General features: G+C 39.9%; 1 protein-coding gene across 5 annotated transcripts in view; it reads right to left on the bottom strand.

Moving 5' to 3' along the window:
- Positions 1-6,265: 6,265 nt before the first annotated feature.
- The window catches only part of Esyt2 (extended synaptotagmin 2), a 98,975-nt gene continuing 85,957 nt past the window's right edge, over positions 6,266-19,283 (bottom strand). For 4 of the 5 annotated variants that reach the window (XM_029540579.1, XM_029540580.1, XM_029540581.1 and 1 more), the window contains 7 exons: positions 15,774-15,923; positions 13,458-13,825; positions 12,374-12,472; positions 11,540-11,671; positions 10,534-10,639; positions 9,316-9,365; positions 6,275-9,209 (listed from right to left, as the gene is read on the bottom strand). In XM_029540579.1, the coding sequence (XP_029396439.1) occupies positions 9,164-9,209; positions 9,316-9,365; positions 10,534-10,639; positions 11,540-11,671; positions 12,374-12,472; positions 13,458-13,825; positions 15,774-15,923 (951 nt within the window). In that variant the 3' untranslated portion in view covers positions 6,275-9,163. Of the gene's footprint in view, positions 9,210-9,315; positions 9,366-10,533; positions 10,640-11,539; positions 11,672-12,373; positions 12,473-13,457; positions 13,826-15,773; positions 15,924-19,283 lie in introns of all 5 variants that reach the window. The other variant, XM_021202012.1, reaches the window with a different exon arrangement.

The raw sequence follows: 19,283 nt of genomic DNA, 5'->3' as shown, positions 1-19,283 counted from the left end.
AAAAACAACAACAAAAAAACAACCCCCCAAAAAAACCAAAAAACAAAAAGAAACCAAACCAAACCAAACCAAACCAAACCAAAAGGCAAAACTTCCTAACAAAATATCACCAGTTTGAATCCAATAAAATCTCATAAAATTGGATCTAACAATGGAGAAATGGAATTATACCTCTATGAAGGCAAGATCTTGACAATTCTGATGACCAGAGGCTGATGTCCAGAACCCACATGGTGAAATAAGAGAACTGACTTTTCTTTTTCTGGTATGCTCAGACCTACACATCCATGCCTGCATGCAGAGTAATAAAAAAATAAACACAAGGGGCTGGTGAGATGGCTCAGTGGTTAATAGTGCTGACTGCTCTTCCAAAGGTCCTGAGTTCAAATCCCAGCAACCGCATGGTGGCTCACAACCATCCATAACGAAATCTGATGCCCTCTTCTGGAGTGTCTGAAGACAGCTACAGTGTACTTACATATAATAATTAAATAATTAAAAAAAAAACCACAAAACAAGGGAAATCTCAAGAAGGAAAACCCAACAAAACTATTTGTAATACTGAGATGGAGTCACTCACATAACAAAGGCCAAGGGTGGAGCACACCTCAGAAAAAATGGCCATCAATTGTTCTCCATCAGTATGGAGGCTGGAGATTAGCCTTGGTTGGTCTGTTATTCTATAAGATTTATGTCAAGTTCACATAGAGCAAATAAATATCTTTGTTGCTCTTGGACAAGACAGCAAAGTCCTAAAGAGCAGGAATCCTCTCTTGGACTTAGAATAATGCTAGAGCTCAGCAAAATATGTTGTATACTGGGTCCACACAACTGTCTGTTACTATTAGATGGTGTGCATAATGTGTTCTGCAAGCTGTATTGCTCATGTGTCATTATATTGTGTGTATGGTTGTGTTGTATATTGCATATCATTTGTGGTATGTATATGCACTGTGTTGTGTATACTGTGTTGAATATTCTGTATGCACACTGTTATTCAGATGAATGTGTGAGGTATACAGTGTCTGTATTGTATGCTATAACATATTTATGAGGTGTGCTTTGTATGGTGTTGACTATGTGCTGTTGCAGCTAGGCTATGTATTATATTTATGATGTATTGTGCATATGCTATGTTGTAGTTATACTGTTTTGTATATGTTGTGCTATGTAGATGCTGTGTTATACCTTGTATTGTTTCTCATGTGTACTGGATAATGTGCTATGTATATTTCATATATTATTCATGGACACATTGTATAATGTGTGTGCCAGACTGTTGTGAAAAGTATGTGTTATGTGTCTTGTGCATATGTGTGGTTCTGGTGGGAAACTAGGAACTGAGGTCGAATGCTGTCTGACAACACAGGTGCCTTCAATTCGTACTGTGGGACACTTGTAAGGAACATGTGCCTTGAGACTGTGGTGGTGTGACCTGGCCTGAGCTGTGAAATCTTGATGTGAATTTCCTTAAAGAAAAAAAGAAATCCCGTTTTTGATGTTTTCTTTCCCCTATTCACCATGTTACTTAGACGTGAGTGTTGGGAACTGCCTGTAGTTTCCCCTGTGATAAATGTGATTCTGATGTAAATCACAGGGATCTTCTGGGAACAGAAATCAGTCTTGGAAGTAGGGTAGTTCTCTTAAGACCAACAGTCCTTCCTACAGGTTAGGGTGCCTCAATGTGGAATGGTAATGCTGAGATCACTCTGTAAGGATTCTTCCATTTTGCATCAGCATTACCTTTTTGATAAGCATCATGGCTATTTCCTACCTTGGCACTAGGAACTTAAAGTATAGAGAACTTATGGTGGTCCCAAGATATACAGAGGCACATATGGAATTTGGATATGGGAAGTCTGACCCCAGTGCTTCCCATATTCTGAGATACAACATGGACTTCTTTCAGAGGAATCATTCAAATAAGTATTTATACCAATAAATATTTGTAAAGACAAGCACACTATACACATTAATTTAGTATTTTTGTTGAACATGTTAGCAACAAATTCTGTTGTTTAAGATGTATGACAACAGGGGACTGATGAGATGGCTCAGTGGATGAGGACACTTACCATGTAAGCCTGGTAACCTGAGTTCAATCCTCAGAAACATCGTTAAAAGTCGAGGGAGAGAACAGACTCTACAACGTTGCCCTCCAAGTTCTACGTGTGTACTGTGGCTTGTACATAAACATGAACACACACACACGAAAATAAATGACACTGGGGTGGTAGTACATGCATATAATCCCAACAGTAAGAGTGAGGGAAGAGGACTAAGAACCCACAGACACACTGAAAGCATGTCTAAGTCCCTTGTATGACTTCCCAAATCTGAAAATGCCTTGACTTCCCACTCATTTTGTACAGTTGTTGAGGACTCCTGGCTAGCGGTCTTCTTTCTTTTGAGTTTGCGATCCCTATTTGTCCCTATTAGAATAACCCAGTTGTTCTGAGTAGCACAAGAGGGGTTTCTTGTCATCTTTGACTTTCAATAGTTTGATCATAATGTGCCTAAGTGTGGCTCTCTTCAAGTTTATTCCACTTACAGTTCCTTCAGCTTAATATATAAATTTTTCTATCATAGTTTTGCCAAATTCCCTTCTTTTGAGTCAAGTTCTTAAGTAGTTCAAACTGGTCTGAATTAAATATTCGAGTCTGGCCTTGAACTCCTGATCTTTCTGCCTCTATTCCCCCAAGTGCTGGAATTACAGGTGCATACTGCCATATACCACTTCATATTTTCTTTCAAAAATATTTTTTAAATAACTTATTAAGATAAATAAATTTATTTACTTATTGTGTACGCATGCACTTGCCAGCATACATGTGGAGTTCAGAGAACTTGCAGGAGTCAGTTCTTATAATATGGACTCTGGGTATGAAACAAAGGTTATCAGGCTTAGTAGCAAGTGCCTTTATCTGCTGAGTTGTCTCATTAGCCTATAGTATTTCTTAAACACATTTTCTTAGATGTTCCTCTCCATCTTTTATGGGTCTCTCACTATGTGTCCATACATTTCTCCTTATTCTGTATTACCTTTGTACCTTGGATAAGGAAGATGGTTCTTAATGACCCATCTTCATATGCTAATTCTTTCTCTGCTGAACTCTAGTGGACCTTGAGTTCTTGTATTCAATTCAAGAATTTCTACTTGTATTCTTTCTCTGATGACTTGCTTTTCTTGGTGAGACACCATCCTCCTATGACCCTATTCGTTAGACATATAGTTCTTTTCAAATGCAGTAGCAGATTTAAGGTCTTCTGGACTTCCTTAGACACAGGTGTTATTGACTGTTTTTTGCCCGCACCATTAGCACATGGCCCACATTTTATTATTTGTGTGTGTGTGTGTGTGTGCCTCATGATCTGGGGATTAAAAATGTAAGACAGAATGAAAATTCTGTAAACAAACTCATTCTTTCTTTCCATAGGCTTTGTGTTGCTTTCTTGGAGTTACTGTAATACCTAAAAAGCATAGTATTTAAAGTTCCTGCCCAGTTAGTTTATGTGATTAGTTAGCCAGTAAACCAAGCTTTCTCTAAATAGTTTGGATCAATTTTAATCCACTACCCATAGCACCAGGAAACAACACCAGGCCTTTTGTAGACCCTTTGCAGATGCACATGCCTTCCTCATGTATCTTTCTATGTCCCCCCCAAATGTTCTACAAGTCTCTTTTTCTGCATTTTCCTTTGTTGTTCTGTCATCATGTCTCCAGAGGCACCACGGGCTCAGGCAGCTGCAATGATAATGTTTGACAAACACAACAGACATAGATTTTCCAGGAACTAGACAGGTCATCTGTTGCAGTGGGAGGCCTGTGATTGGACAGGGAAAAGGGAGGCAGAGCTAAGAGTAGCAAAGACAGAGAGCCTTTCAGAGTAGGGGGAGAACCAAGATGACTGCGAACGTGTACCCGTGTGGTGTTTTCTAGCCACAAGTAGCTATGATTTCACAAGGTTAGAAATATTGGGATAAAGCTTTTATCATTATCAATTGGCTCTGAAATTATTGAATTGGCATCTTGTAAATTGTGATATTATTGATACATAAATTTGATTGGTTAATTAAGCATTAAGAGTCTTGATTCTACTGGGGCACTGGATATTGTGATGTGTTTGTTGGCTGACCATGGGGTGCGTGGTAGCAAGAGGAACTGGGTGGGGGAGCACTGGAGAGATGGCCCAGTGGGAGCCCTGTGGTCCAGTGTGGCCAAAGAGTTGGCAGGCAGGCAGGAGCTCGGAGAGTTGGTGGGTTCATTTTTTAATATTTCCCGCAACAGTCATATAGTTGCAGTTTTCTGGGAATAAGACAGTTCTAAAACCTATCCTTTCTCCTTTGGAGGTTGCAGGTTTTCACAGCTGTTGTGATCCAAAGGCTGCTGTATAACTTTTTTTTTTTAATGTTTATGTTTTTAATTGCTATTACTATTAGAATATAAGAAGTGGAGATTTAAAGTTTCATAGGTAACTCATTAACATCTATTAAACCTGAGTTTTGGGGTTATTCTCCTGAGGTTGTCAAGTAGATAACCACTTCTGAACATATCTTTCCCTCTCAGTATATAGAGACAATATATTTCTTTTTATCCTGAATTTTTCTAGAAGTTCTAGAATAGCATAAAATAAATGAATACTTCCTGGATTATTTTGCATTTTCATGACCCAGATGTTTCTGAAGTAATTATGCCACTAGCCTTTTATCTTTATTAAATTATTATTACATGTCTCATTACATCTTTAGCCTTTAATAAAACTGTTAAGAGGTAACCAGAATTCTTTGAATGTAAACTCATTAAATGAGAGTCTTGTACAGTTTATAAATATTTATAGATCATTCATTCAAAAGTTATGTGGGTTATCATTTGCATGCTAAGAACAGCCATAAAAAATTAATACTCATACAATCTCTGCTCTTAGTAGATTATAGTCTAGGCAGAAAGATTATAAGTAATACTCAACTGAAACTGTTAAGTAAAATGAACAGAAGTAACATGGTGCCAAGGGTCTGAATCATGGAGGCTGCTTAAGGTTAGACTGCTGGTAAAGGATGCTGAGAAAATCAACTTTACATCATGTGAAAGGAAATGGACAATGTGCAGGCTTTTAACCTGTGAAAAGCATCTTAGGGATGGTGAGGTGGGAAGAACCATGGTAATTAAACTGAGTACAAGTAGATCCTGGAGGAAGTATGGTTGGCAAAGTCTCAGGGAATGGGAGAGATGATAGATTCTTAGTCTTCATTGCAAAAGCAATGGAAAATTATAGTTGGGGTTTGTCTTTAAAACAAAGAAGGGAGCAACGGAGAACTGGGAGTTGACAGTAGAAGAGACAAGATGGGCGTGAGGCAGTAGCAGAAGTAGATATGTCTTCAAGTCAGGATTAAAGACTTAGTGTGTGTGTATGTGAGGGAGGGAGCCAGGGCAGGATGCTGTTTAATCCTCAGCTCAGGAACCTAGACAGATAGAGAGAAAGACAGGAGGGAACTGTGCTAGAATGCATAGAAGAAAGATGCTATAGAGGGAACTGGATAGTCTATTTGTGATACTGATTTGGAAAACACAGATGGTCAGTGGTATTCAGAACACAAATAAAAGTGAAAAAAAAAACCATGAAACATGTATACTTCAATATTCAGAGTGTAGGTAAGACTACCTACCTTTTTTTTTTGTTTGTAACATCAACAGTGAAGAGTAATGCAGTAAAGGTTGGGGTATAGTTCAATGCATGGTGTCTTAAGAAATTTTTTTTTAATGAATGTAAACAAAGGCATTATAAAGGACAAAGAAACTAGGCTGGGAGCATACAATTGTTATCTCAATCTTTAGGATGCCAAGGTAGAAGGACTGTTAGTTGAAAGCCAGTCTTGGCTACCCTATCAACAAAGTCAAGCAAAGGTGGCATTTCAGCATGTATACAGAGAAACTAATAGGCTAAAATGTGAAGACGCCAAAGAAAGACACCAAAGTACTTCCTCAAGTCTACACCCAAGCATTTGCCCACTGTTCAAACCTTCTATCTCAGAATCGTGTTTGGGGACTTCTCAGTGTTCCAGTCTTATTTAGTCTACTTTTTCTACTCAATCATTGCCCTTCAAAGAGCTGCTTGCACTTTGAACTAGGATGGGAACAAGAGGAATATCAAACCACATGAACAGTGAAAGAATGCACAAATAGCAAATATACCTGACATAGCATGTGAGCTTTCCAAATTAGCTGTTCCCACATTAAACTTGTTCAAGAGACAAACAAAAAACATACTACGAGTATACTAACATGAAAGTTTTATTGAATAAATACATGTGCTGTTATAGAAAATTAAGCAAAAAAGGACATTCTATGATTAAAACAAATAAACAACAAAAAACAAAATCCACCCTCTATGGCCCACCTCTACAGTGGGTAATCCAGATGGGATCATTCACTACAGCAGGCTGCACTCTCTGTATCTGCCTGAGGTTTTCAAACTAATCCTAAACACCTCTGCATAGGGACTGCCTGTACAAGAAATATAGAGTGCAAAATACAAACGGTGGTACATATGATTGCAAGGCTGCTTCTGTTTTCATTTGAAATTTGAAAACACCTTTATACTTTAAGGCACAGGATAAGCCACCACATGAATAAGTTAGGAGAGCTGTACTTCAAATCACTAATTTCCCTCATTGGTTTGGCTCAAAGTAACATTCTTTTGTCCTAGGTAAGTCATTAAAAACTAAAAGTTAACATTTTGAGAACTAAAAGTATCTTATATCTTCAGGACACTGGAGTGTGCCTTGATGGCAAGTCAGCCCTCCTCATGCTGCACTCAGAACTACAACTAGGTGGGCTAGTATTACTGGACCTTCTCTCTCCTTTCCTCATAGACTGGAGATGCTACTTGAAGACTCAGATGATGCACATGGGGGCACTGTATCTGAACTCATTGGCACCAGCTTTTGTGACTGTAGTAGGGATCATACTGACTTATTGGGGGTTGTACCCTTAACACTACTCAATTTGCCTAATTAGTTATGAAAAGCATTCCATTAAATAAAATACACACTTAACAGACTAAGTCTATGGATGCAAAACTAAGATAGATAGGTTGTTGGTGAAAAACCATTACCATGATACAATTTCAGAAAAAAAAAAAAAAAAACTCCTTTATAGTCTGAAGCCTTTAAATGAACCTAATTAAAAACACACTTAAGGGAAAAAAAAAAAAGACCTAATACCATGGTCAAGCAACTAGTTTTAATATTACCTGCCTTTCTCCTGCAACTAAAACGCCACCCTTGAATATTTATGAGCATATATGTTCATGTGTATAGATACACATAAACTTTCTCACAATCCTGCTCACTAATAAAAAAAGATTTATAAAAAGGATTCAGAGGAAGGTGTTGGATGGCAGGAGAGAGATGACTCTGACCGTATGACTACCTGGGATGTGCTGTGAAGAGCCACAGACTGTACTGAACATGGCACATTACAAACTGAGGCACACTTTCATCTTCTAGACAGGAGGAGAGTGTAAAAGGAACATTCAATATTCATCACAGGCACTTTGGTATGTTTGGTCACATAAGCTTCCCATAGGTTGTTTAATTCCAAGAAGCATGTGAATGGAACTACTCCAATTTTGATTACAAATCTGTATTTTCCTGCTATAAGTATACATAGTTTTAAATGATCTCATAGCTGAGAAGCCCTTTTCATCCTAGAGGTTAAAATGCATACTGAAAAAAAAATCTTCCTACATTTGTGCATCCTTTGCTTACAGACATGCATAGCTTATAATACTGTGACATAGCCTCACCTCACAAGAGGTTTGAGGACTCTACATATGTAAAATATGCTTTTCCCAATCTAAAAATAAAAGGATTCCAAAATAAAAATTGTATTAACATCTGGCATGGCACAAAATGAGGATATCCAGAAAATGTCAAGCCTGACAGCAGCTTGCTGGCACTGTGCAGGATCTTTTGTCATATATCAGGGGAAGCACAGGAAGCTCCACCCAGAGGTGTGTATCCTGTGTGTGGATTTATGGCCAGGTTCTCCCATCAAGAGCAAGTGCAGTGTTTGTCTCTAGCTCAGCACCCTTTGTTACTATGCATCCATCCCATTTCACCTCTTTACAGTAACAACAGACCTGTCTTCCTAGGGTAAGAAACAAGGACAAAAAAAAATTAAGCTTGCATCACTCTTGATAACACCTTATATCCTAATATGCTTTGGGCAAAATATAATGTATGCTTCTTCTTCCCAAGACAGAGTTTTGCTGTGTAGCCCAGGCTGGCCTTTAAAACTTGGGACTTCCTGGCGTGGCCTCCTATACCCTGGGATTACAGATGTGAGGTACAATGCCTAGCATGTGTGTATCTCTGTACTACTCATGAGTCTGTTACAACAAACAATTACACAAATAAACAGCACATTTCTTTCTTATGTAATAAATTTCAGATGAGTATACTGTGATTCTCAAGAGCCTTGACAATGCTCTTGGTATTGTCCATTACTCAGTTACACAACATTTTAAATTATCCATTCACTGACTTCTCACTGTATTTTCCTATTTATAATAATGTTAGTAATTTGAAATTTGTTTTATCATTCATAATAGACATAAAAATTCTAATATTTAACAATCTTTCCATTTTTGCCTTAAAAAAGCCGTATCACACAACAGATCTATGAGAACATTTTGCTGAAAAGATGAAAATGATTAATTTGTCACAGAATGTAATAAGTCTTAGAAGAAAATACATATTTCCTTAATTCATTTTCTTCTTTATCCAAACCAGCATGTAGATATTATAAAAAAGAATCTATTTACATGGGGTAGTGCACCTCCAGGATGCAGGGCAAGGCAGAAACAAGTCCAGGCATCTGCTTTGCAGCAGGAGCGGCTAACAGAGCTCCACACGGCACAGGGACACATCACTATACCACTGCATACTGTGGTGCCTGGTGAAGCACTGGAGGAAGCGCAACAGGGAGATTCAACAATAATATTGGCCAAATTTTCCTACAATGCCAAGTTTTATAAAATTATTAAGGTATGTATAACTCAATACTTAAAATTATAAAAATAGCATTGGTACATCTGCGAGAAGGTGTTTCATGTTGAGGTGCCACGTGATACACAGAAAAGTAGACCTACGTCCAGCGTAGCTACGTTATCACCTGTGGCCTTGTCCCATCTTCCGTGAGGTCATACCTGAGAAAGTACAAAAAAGGACAACAGACTTGGGTCAGGCTTTGGGATGGTAGACACAGCTAGGTTTCTCTGGGGACTGCCTGCAACTTGGGGCCGGGGCACTCACCACTGGGTCCAGCCCTTGGCGAGTTCTTCAGATGCCAGAGCAACTAGCACCTGTGGATTAAAAGAAGGTTCTGTGAAAATTACTGGGTAATTCCTTTTAGATCATTCATCACTCCTTCCTACCTCTCTAATTTCTTAACAATATGAAAATCTCATGTTTTGAGGCTCTCATTTAAAAAAATCATTTTAACCTTTACATAGCTGAGTATATCCAAGAGATTCTTCTTGTATCTAATAGTATTACAATTATTATGAAACACATAAAGAAGACACTATGAGATTCTAGCAACTATGTCATTAATGGCAGTGTGTGGTTTGGATACGAAGTGACTATAAAAGGCTCATGTTTTAAAAGCTTGGTTGCCAACTGACTGATGGGCCTCTCGAGGTAACTAGAACCAGAAGGCATTGATCTAATCAATGAGTTAATCATGCATGCTATGATGGTGATGGGAAATTGTGGGTGGGTAGGGGTCACTGGAGATGTGTTCTGGAAAGCCATACTTTCTCTTTGGTCTCTTTGCATATCTCTGCTCTCTGGCCATTGTGTGGTGGACAGCTCAGTTCTGCCTCATGCTCCCCACAGTAATCTTCTGCTTTACAACTAGCCCAGAAATAATAGAGCCAAGGGCCCATTCATTGAAACTTCTGAAATCAAGAGGTAAAATTAAACCTTCTCCTCTTTACATTGTCTCTCTTAGGTATTTGTCATGGCCTGGCTGATAACAGATTTTGCACTTTGCTGTTGACAAAGTGGCACTTACAACTCAAAAAGCCCCTTTCCCTATTTAAACCTCTTTACACTGTAAAATAACTAAACCTACATCAAAATTAGATGTGAGATGGGAAAAACAAAAGAAAATCTGGAGGAAGAAAGTAAACGGCATGGTAAAGGAAGTACACGATTAGCTGAGTGGATGGGGCAGCAGGTTATTTGAGGGTATTTTCCTTCATGTTTTCTTCCCATGTAATACTGAACAGTTTTTAAAATTTCAAAAAAAGAATCAACGTTTCTTCACCTCTAAGTTCCTGATGTTAGTATGAGCAATAAGTCAATAGTAAGAATGCAGGAAACCAGCTATGTACTGATTGATGTCTTACCACAATGTGATAAACACACATTAATTAGAGTGAGTCTCCCTTCCCACTATGTAAGCTATGATCTAAATTGCACTTAATTTTACAATGTGTAGGATACAAAGACTTAAAAAAAAATCACTTTGCCAAGAAGCCCTTTATCTTTGGACAAGAAGCCACCACTGTTCTTCACTGCCACATCCAGCGTTCTCCTTTGCACCTCAGGCAGCGACACACTGAAGTCGAAGCTGAAATGGAAACAACGCCTCATGTCAGCTCCGGTGACCCCGATGCACTTTCTTCTAACTACAAACACGTACTTCTGAGATAATTCTAAACACTGCTTTATTTTTCTTGTTGCCACTTCAGTGCTTACCCAGCTGACCTTAGTTTACAAAAAATTACTGCATGAAAACAGTGAGGGGAAGGCGCCCTAAGCAAGAAACAGAACTGGGCCAACAGATACTGATTGATTCAGCTGTATTACTTTTCTTAAAACTAGCAGATGCTACACTGCCAGAGAACTATGAGATGGGGGCAGTTTGCATAGACTGGTGATCCAAGGATCTCTGCGTGACTACAGCAACTTGGCCATCAGACTGACCATGACCACACAAAGGCAGCTTCTATTAAGGTGACTGGTAGGATTCGCAAAAAAATTCTATCTCCACTAATTTTTGACATTGTTTTAGAAAAAAAGGTTTTCTCAAAAATGTGTATTTTATATTACTAGCTTATACTACAAAATAAAAAAATTAAATCTATCTTTAAATTGTTTGATTTAAAATTCAGTCTTAGTGTATGTTATCCACTAAATCAAAATTCTTCAAAGTCATCATAAGATTCAACTTTTAGCTGGGGGCAGTGGCAGTACAGCCTTTAACCCAGTACTCAGGACACAGGAACAGAAACAGATTTCTGAGTTCAAGGCCAACCTTTAGTCATCAGTCTCCCCGTGCAGCATCGTAACTTGGACATATGATCTTTAACACCTCTGCTTGAAGGTCAAAAGCTTCTTGATTTATTTAACAAGCAACTCGTGCTGGGGTATGCTAGAGAATCCTGTTTCTCCACAGGCCTTATAAGGCCTGCTCTAACCTAACATTTCATCCAGGTAGCCTCTTGGCTATATCAAATGTTCACTATACCTCTGATCAAACACGGGGTTCAGTGTCTTCTTTGATACATGTGTTTTCCTTCTTCCTGAGCGTCTCTTGTCTGGTAATAAATACATGCGGACATATGGATCAGAGCCATCTTCTGAGAAGGCAATGAGGTTTCTTATAATACAAACCAGAGAAGACCAGACATTAGAATTTAAAAAATAAAAAAAGTTCCATATTAAAATTATTTTTATCAAGTTTTGACTTCATAGTATCTGAGGCAACACACATCAAGTTTCCCAAAGTAAGCTTTTAAATTGCTAGCCGCTGGTGTCACTTTTAAACTTCCCTTTAACAGTTTTGCCAGAGTAACTGTTGTCTTTGTTACCTAAGCCTACAGCGTGGGTGGACCTTCACAGCCCTTGCTGTTTCTCAGACTGTCCTTCTGTCAGTAAGACCCTGAGTGGCTGTACTGGCTACTTCTGAACACCTCCAATCAGTTTCTGCACGGGTCAAGCTCCTCCATGAACCTGTCCCCTGCTCTTTCCCTAGAATAACTAGTAATAAGCCAAACACATTCAGTTACCCCCACCCACAGGCAGGCTGTCTTCAGAGCCATGGGAACAGCCTCTGCAGTGCCCACCCTCACCAGTCACTATCTTGGCAGCTAGAATACACAAGGTTCCCATAATCCCTTACTGAACTGAACTCTACATTTTTGAGGATCTTATGTACCAATGCTGCCAGTTCTATTATTTACTTGTGTTTTCAAAAGATTTTTATAAGCTCAAAATTTCTATACTACCACTGATTCAGTGGTGGGGGAGGGGTCACGTGAGGCAGAAATAACCTGACAGTCCCAGTGGCAGTTGGCCTCACCTGCAGGAGTGCACAACCACGATGAGCTTATTCCTTTGGGAGCTGTGCCGGATAGTCAGCTGGATCTGCCCCAGAGGAGACTGTCCCAGGGTTGTCCCACTGTGGAAATAACATAATGTCACCAGCTCTGCCCCAAGTTCAAAAAAGGTGTGCTGTATTGGTTCCATGCGTACAGTAAGATAATCTCCACTTATTTAGACAAAATGGGATCTAACTGCGCATGAACTTACACATGATTCAAAACATCTGAATATATACCACATAAAAATTATTTCACTTGAGGGCTTGGTATTCCTTAATTATTCACAACTACAGCTTTCCAACTGAGCACTCAAAGTACAAATGAGAGACAAAGCTCTCCCTTAGACAAATGTCAATCCTGTAGTTGAAGCTCCCTTTGCCTGCTGCTGGGCAAGTACCACACTGCACAACATCCCCAACCTTGACCTGATCCATATAAGAAAGCAAGAAAACAAAAGGTGAGCGTATGTCAGTGGAGCCTCAGAGAAACAGGCATGGCCAATGCTGTGTCCTGAAGTACTTTTATAACCACTGCTACTTTTTATTTCCTTGTAACTGGGTGTCATAAGAGATTACTATATGTTGGATGCATATGGTAACTATTTTCCTCCTTATCTGAAGAAACATAAATACCACCTATAAACCATGACAAATATCCAAAGAAAACCAGTAGGGACTTGGTGGTGGTGAGGTTCGTATTCTGCAATGGAGAGAAGACAAGCCTCTGCCAAACCTGTGCAGGTGACACAATGCTCAACACAGTGACAGACTACCCCTGCAGATGTCTGTCCCTGGGATGAACTGAGTGTACGGTGTCTACACAGCTCAACTCTCTTGCCTTTTCCAGCTGTGAAACCTCTTACTCCACTACTGTTCTTCTAACATATCCAAGGTTCTATAAAACATCAAAGTGTTATTTTGAAAGTCAAAGACTTGATGAGCAAAACAATAGCACAACTCAAGCTTCTCCCAGAGAAATTCAGCTCCTATCTCCCCCTCCGTGGTATACGGGATATGGGATGGAATCTCTGAGATGATAAATAATAATGGGAGCATTAGTTACTTTTCAAGTTGACGTAGCCTTTGTCTCAGCTCCTGAGTGGCAATGGGCAGTGATATGTCTGAGGCAATGCTTGGGGTGGGTTCCTTGGCTGCAATGTGGCTTGGAGAGGCCAAGAGGCTGGAGGAACTCCTGCCTAGGTCACGATGCCCGAGAGGGCTGGCCTCAGGGGGCTGGGGCTTCTCCTCCATGGCAGGTTTATCATTGACTCCCATGACTGGTGTTGACGGAGCAGTGTTGGCACCACCTGGCGATGCAGACATCTGAGATTTGATAGGCATTTTCCTCCCTTCTTTGGAGACAGAGGGCCGTTTCACCTGAGCTGAATGCTGGTAGTCTGGAGGCCTTTCTTGCTTTTCAAGATGGAGGACCTAGAGGAAGCCATGGACAGGAGTGATGGCTTTAGATGTATACATCTGTGTTTAACATTAAGCTAAATTTTTACAACTCTAATCTGTTTAACTATGCAGTTATTGAAATAGAATATTACAGAGAATTAAAAAAGCAAATTTTGCCAGGCATTACGGCACATGCCTTTTATCCCAGCACTTGGGAGGTAGGCAGATGTCTGTGAGTTTGAAACAAGCATATTCTATATAGAGAATTCAAAGATAACCAGAGCCATATAGAGAGAAAATTATCTCTAAAATACAAAACAAAGAATTGAAAATGGCAAAGTTTAAGCAATTAAAACTACTTCAGGCAATACAAACACTTTTCTATTTCTTCTTCAAATCTCTTCCACTTGAACATATTCTAATTATGGGAAAAGCACTTACTGATCAACCAGTAGGCCATGTGCCCTTGCAAAAGATGAAATCTCTTATTCTTCCAGGTGGTTTGTACCAGAAACTCCCAGACAAAGGAAGGATACCAAGGTAATTTGCTATCTATAAAGACCTCCCTAAACAATCAAGTGTAATATAGTAATCAAGAGACAGCCACATCATCCTGCAGACTGTGAAGGGCAAGCCATGGAAGCCAGTCCTATTCTCAGCAGAACATTGAGGAGTTACTCATTTTCTCTGGTTTTATTAACCACAGCTATAGCAAACACCTTAACTTTATAGAATCCACACGTTTTATGCTGTAACCAGAAGGGCTCTGGAACTGGCAATGGGTGATGTCACCATTATTTTGTCACTATAAAGTTGTGCCATGTCTTGATCAAGTGCAAGAAGAACATTTCTATAGCTCCCTGTCAGAATAAGTCTGTTTTAATTAAAAACAAAATGTTTATTCTTAAGTCTGGAGTATAGTTCAGTGGTGAACCACTGGTTTAGCATGTGTGAGGTTATGGGTTCAAACCCCAGTACTAAAACAGAAAGTTGGCTCTTTATTATAATTTATATATAATCTTTTATTTAAATAGGAGTATATGTGCCATGGCATGTTTGCCATGGTTAGAGAACAATCCGGCGGATTCAGTTCTGAATTGGGGTGGGGTGGGGAGGGCGGTTCAGTGATTAAATTCAGGTTGTCAGGCTTATGCTTTACCTGAGGAGCCATCTCCTGGCTCAGTTGGAATACTTTTTTTTTTGTGTGTGTGTGTGTGTGTTAACCTTCTCTTCCTCCTCCTCCTCTTATTCCTTCAACTTTTAAAAATTACTTTTAATTTTTTTTTACAGTCCAGTCGTTACCCCCGCCCCCCCCCATCCTGGTCCTCATCCCATTCCCCCACCCCCCTCATTCACCCATACCCTACCCCACCAACCCTCCCCACTCCCTGGGGCCTCAAGTTTCTTGGAGGGTTAGGTGAATCTTCTCTCACTGAGGCCAGACCAGGCAGTCCTCTGCTGTGTATGTGTCAGGGGCCTCAGACCAGCTCATGTACACTGCCTGGTTGGTGGCTCAGTGTCTGAGAGATTTCAGGGGTCTGGGTTAATTGAGACTGCTGGTGAATACTTTTAATTAGTGACATTTCCTGTATGTTTAAGCATTTCCTGTGACTAAGTATTCAGGTATTTCTACTCTGAATAAATTACATTTTCATTCTTGTCACTTCTACCTCTTACAAGTGCTTATCAAACTGCCTTCTGAACAACCTTTGAAGATCCAACTTTGAGGAGCAAAAATCTATTGGCACAGACATATTTTGTGGGCCATCCTGGGCAGTCAATGAATCTAGAAATAAAGTGTTTGTTCTGTCTAGACTGTCCTCTCATAACTCTGGTACAGTTTCTGCTCCCCTTCAACTGTCAACCTGTTACCACATCACCCGATGCATGCCTGTAGAACCACCTCTGCAAGGCTGGGACTGAGGCATGACTGTGTTCTCTTCCCTCACACTACTGAGCCCTGCTAAGAACTACCAAGTACCCGTAGGGCAATCTTCATTTTTAAGGTGCTGTTTGGACCCGAGTTGCTAAGCTGGAACCGCTGGTTTATAGTCATGTTGTCACTTGTAAGCAGTTGACTGAGTGGGATCCTCAGGCTCCCCAGAGAACACTGATGCTGCTCATCTTTAACCTGAAAAATGCAGTGCAGAAAACATTTTGAACACCAAGGAAAACAAAAAGGAACTATTAAATGAAGAATGGTCCACAGATCAGCATCAAAGACACACCAGCACAAAACAAAACACAATACGTTTCATATATATATTATTTAAGTAGTGTGTCCAAAACTGTTAGGGAACCCTCTTAGGAAAATACAGCAGTATTTCTGTCAGAGGTACCTGTCCTTTCCTCATCACAAAATCACAATGAGCACAATAAAGGGCATCTTGTTTATAAATTTACTGTGAGAAATTTCAGGTAAGAATCAACAGTCTAGAGGCAGGAGAGATGGCTCAGCAGGTAGGAGCACTTGTTCTTGCAGAGATCCCATATTTGATTCCTAGAACAGACATGGTGGTTCACAACCATCCATAACTCCAGTTCCTAGGAACCCAGGGACCTCTTCTGATCCCCAGGGGCACCAGACATTCACAGGTATATATGCAAGCAAAACACTAATGCACATAAAATAAATCTTTAAAAATATTAAAAAGTAATAGTCTATACAAACCTAAAGGTCAGAAGGAAATAACCTTTACACTCTGAAATCATATGGTACACAGTGATACTAATGTGTAGTTTCTACTAAAGACACTTACTCATGGAGAAAATACATTTTTAAGTGTCTTAAAGCCTTCCCTGTTCAATGTCTACATACTTGCTTGGAAAATTTACAGTATCTCCTTTAAATTCATGGTATTTCTTTCTCATGAATACTAATCTTCAGCACTGCTTCTGTTATAAGAACTATACCCATCACGTGGTTGTTTAAAATAGTTTGATCAAAGAAAGAACAAACTCTGGGCAAAATGAACACACACCTTAAAAGGAAGAAATACCGCAGTTCATAAAGAAGAAAGAGCTGACCTAGATACAGCAAGAATTGAGTTTGTATGTAACCACTTCCTCAAAATGAAAAATTAAAGTGATAAAGGCAAAGCCCAGACAGTTCTGTACACTCTTCCAGAAAACTCTGGGACAAGTGCTCCCTAACTCATTCAAAAGGCTACCATTATCTTGACATCAAAACAGGAAAAAAATTAATAGGAAGCAAAATTATAATCAGCAACCTTCATGATTAAGAAGCAAGAATGTTTTTCTTTTTTCCTATTTATTAATTAAGGTGTATGTGTGTGTGTATGTGTGTATATGTGTGTGTACTTGCGTGAGTTTATGTGTATTATGTGTGTGCAGTAGTCCTCAGAGGCCAGAAGAGGGGATCTGATTCCCTGAAACTCAAATTTACAGGCAGTTAAGAGTGGTCAAGTGAATGCTAGGAACAGAATTCAGATATTGTACAAGGGACTCCAGCCAAATCTCCAGACCCAAAAAGCAAGAATTCTAATAAGCAGGATATATGTGAAAATTATCATATCTTTCAACTTGCTGAGTAGACTAGGCTAGCTGTCCAGTGAGCCCCAAGGATATACCAGTCTCCATCTCCCTAGAGCTGAAATTATAAACTTGTGCCGCCATACATGTTGTACAGCCTTGGCATACATGTTGTCTTTGCCCCACCCCCGCTGGCCAGAGGCCGGGGCGTGCAACAGCTTTATGTGGATGTCCTTGATCCACTTGGACTTGAGCTTTGTACAAGGAGATAAGGAACGGATCAATTTGCATTTTTCTGCATGCTGACTGCTAGCTGAACCAGCACTATTTGTTGAAAATGTTGTCTTTTTTCCACTGGACGGTTTTAGCTCCTTTGTCAATGATCAAGTGCCCATAGGTGTGTGGATTCATTTCTGAGTCTTCAATTCTATTCCACTGATCTACCTGTCTGTCACTATTCCAATACCATGCAGTTTTAATCACTATTGCTCTGTAGTATAGCTTGAGGTCTAGAATGCTGATTCCCCCAGAGATTCTTTTATTGTTGAGAATAGATTTTGCTATCCCAGTTTTGGTTTTTTTTTTTGTTTGTTTTGTTTTTTGTTTTTTTGTTACTCCAGATGAATTTGAGAATTGCTCTTTCTAACTCTGTGAAGAATTGAGTTGGAATTTTGATGGGGATTGCATTGAATCTGTAGATTGCTTTCGGCAAGATGGCCATTTTTTACTATATTAATTCTGCCAATCCACAGGCATGGGAGATCTTTCCATCTTTTGAGATTGTCTTTGATTTCTTTCTTCAGAGACTTGAAGTTCTTGTCATACAGATCTTTCACTTGTTTGGTTAGAGTCACACCAAATGTTTGTGACTATTGTGAAGGATGTCGTTTCCCTAATTTCTTTCTCAGCATTTTTATCCTTTGAGTATAGGAAGGCCACTTACTTGTTTTAGTTAATTTTATATCCAGCCACTTTGCTGAAGTTGTTTGTTAGTTGTACATTGGATAGAGGGCTAATATCCAATATATACAAAGAACTCAAGAATTTAGACTCCAGGAAACCAAATAACCCTATTAAAAATGGGGTTCAGAGCTAAACAAAGAATTCTCAACTGAGGAATATTAGAATGGCTGAGAAGCACCTAAAGAAATGTTCAACATCCTTAGTCATTAGGGAAATGCAAATCAAAGCAACCCTGAGATACTTCAGTGTGGCTATCTCCATGGGAGGAGACACAGAGACAAGGTGTGGATCAGAGACTGAAGGAAGGGCCATCCAGAGACTGCCCCACCTGGGGGTCCATCCCATATACAGTCACCAAACCCAGACACTATTGTGGATGCAAACAAGTGCTTGCTAACAGGAGCCTGATATAGCTGTCTCCTGAGAGGCTTTGCCAGTGCCTGACAAATACAGCAGTAGATGCTCTCAGCCAACCATTGGATTGAACACAGGGTCTCCAATGGAGAAGCTAGAGAAAGGACCCAGGTAGCTGAAGGGGTTTTTAGCTCCCCATAGGAGGAACAACAATATGAAACAACCAGTACCCCCACCCCCCCCCGAGCTCCCTGGGACTAAACCATCAAACAAAGAGTACACATGGAGGAACCCATGGCTCCAGCCACATATGTAGCAGAGGATGGCCTTGTTGGACATTAGTGGGAGGAAAGGCCCCTGGTTCGATGCCCCAGTATAAGGGAATGCCAGGACAGGGAAGTGGGAGTGGGTGAGTTGGTGAGCAGGGGGAGGGGGATAGGATAGGGGGTTTTTGGATGGGAAACCAGGAAAGGGGATAACACTGAAATGTAAATAAAGAAAATATCGGGGCTGGTGAGATGGCTCAGTGGGTAAGAGCACCCGACTGCTCTTCCGAAGGTCCGGAGTTCAAATTCCAGCAACCACATGGTGGCTCACAACCACCTGTAACAAGATCTGATGCCCTCTTCTAGAGTGTCTGAAGACAGCTACAGTGTACTTACATATAATAAATAAATAAATC

The sequence above is a fragment of the Mus pahari genome, chromosome 7, assembly GCF_900095145.1.
Source record: "Mus pahari chromosome 7, PAHARI_EIJ_v1.1, whole genome shotgun sequence".
NCBI lineage: Eukaryota > Metazoa > Chordata > Mammalia > Rodentia > Muridae > Mus > Mus pahari.
The sequence above is the reverse complement of the archived record's forward strand: the minus strand, read 5'-3'. Positions and strand labels throughout refer to the sequence as shown.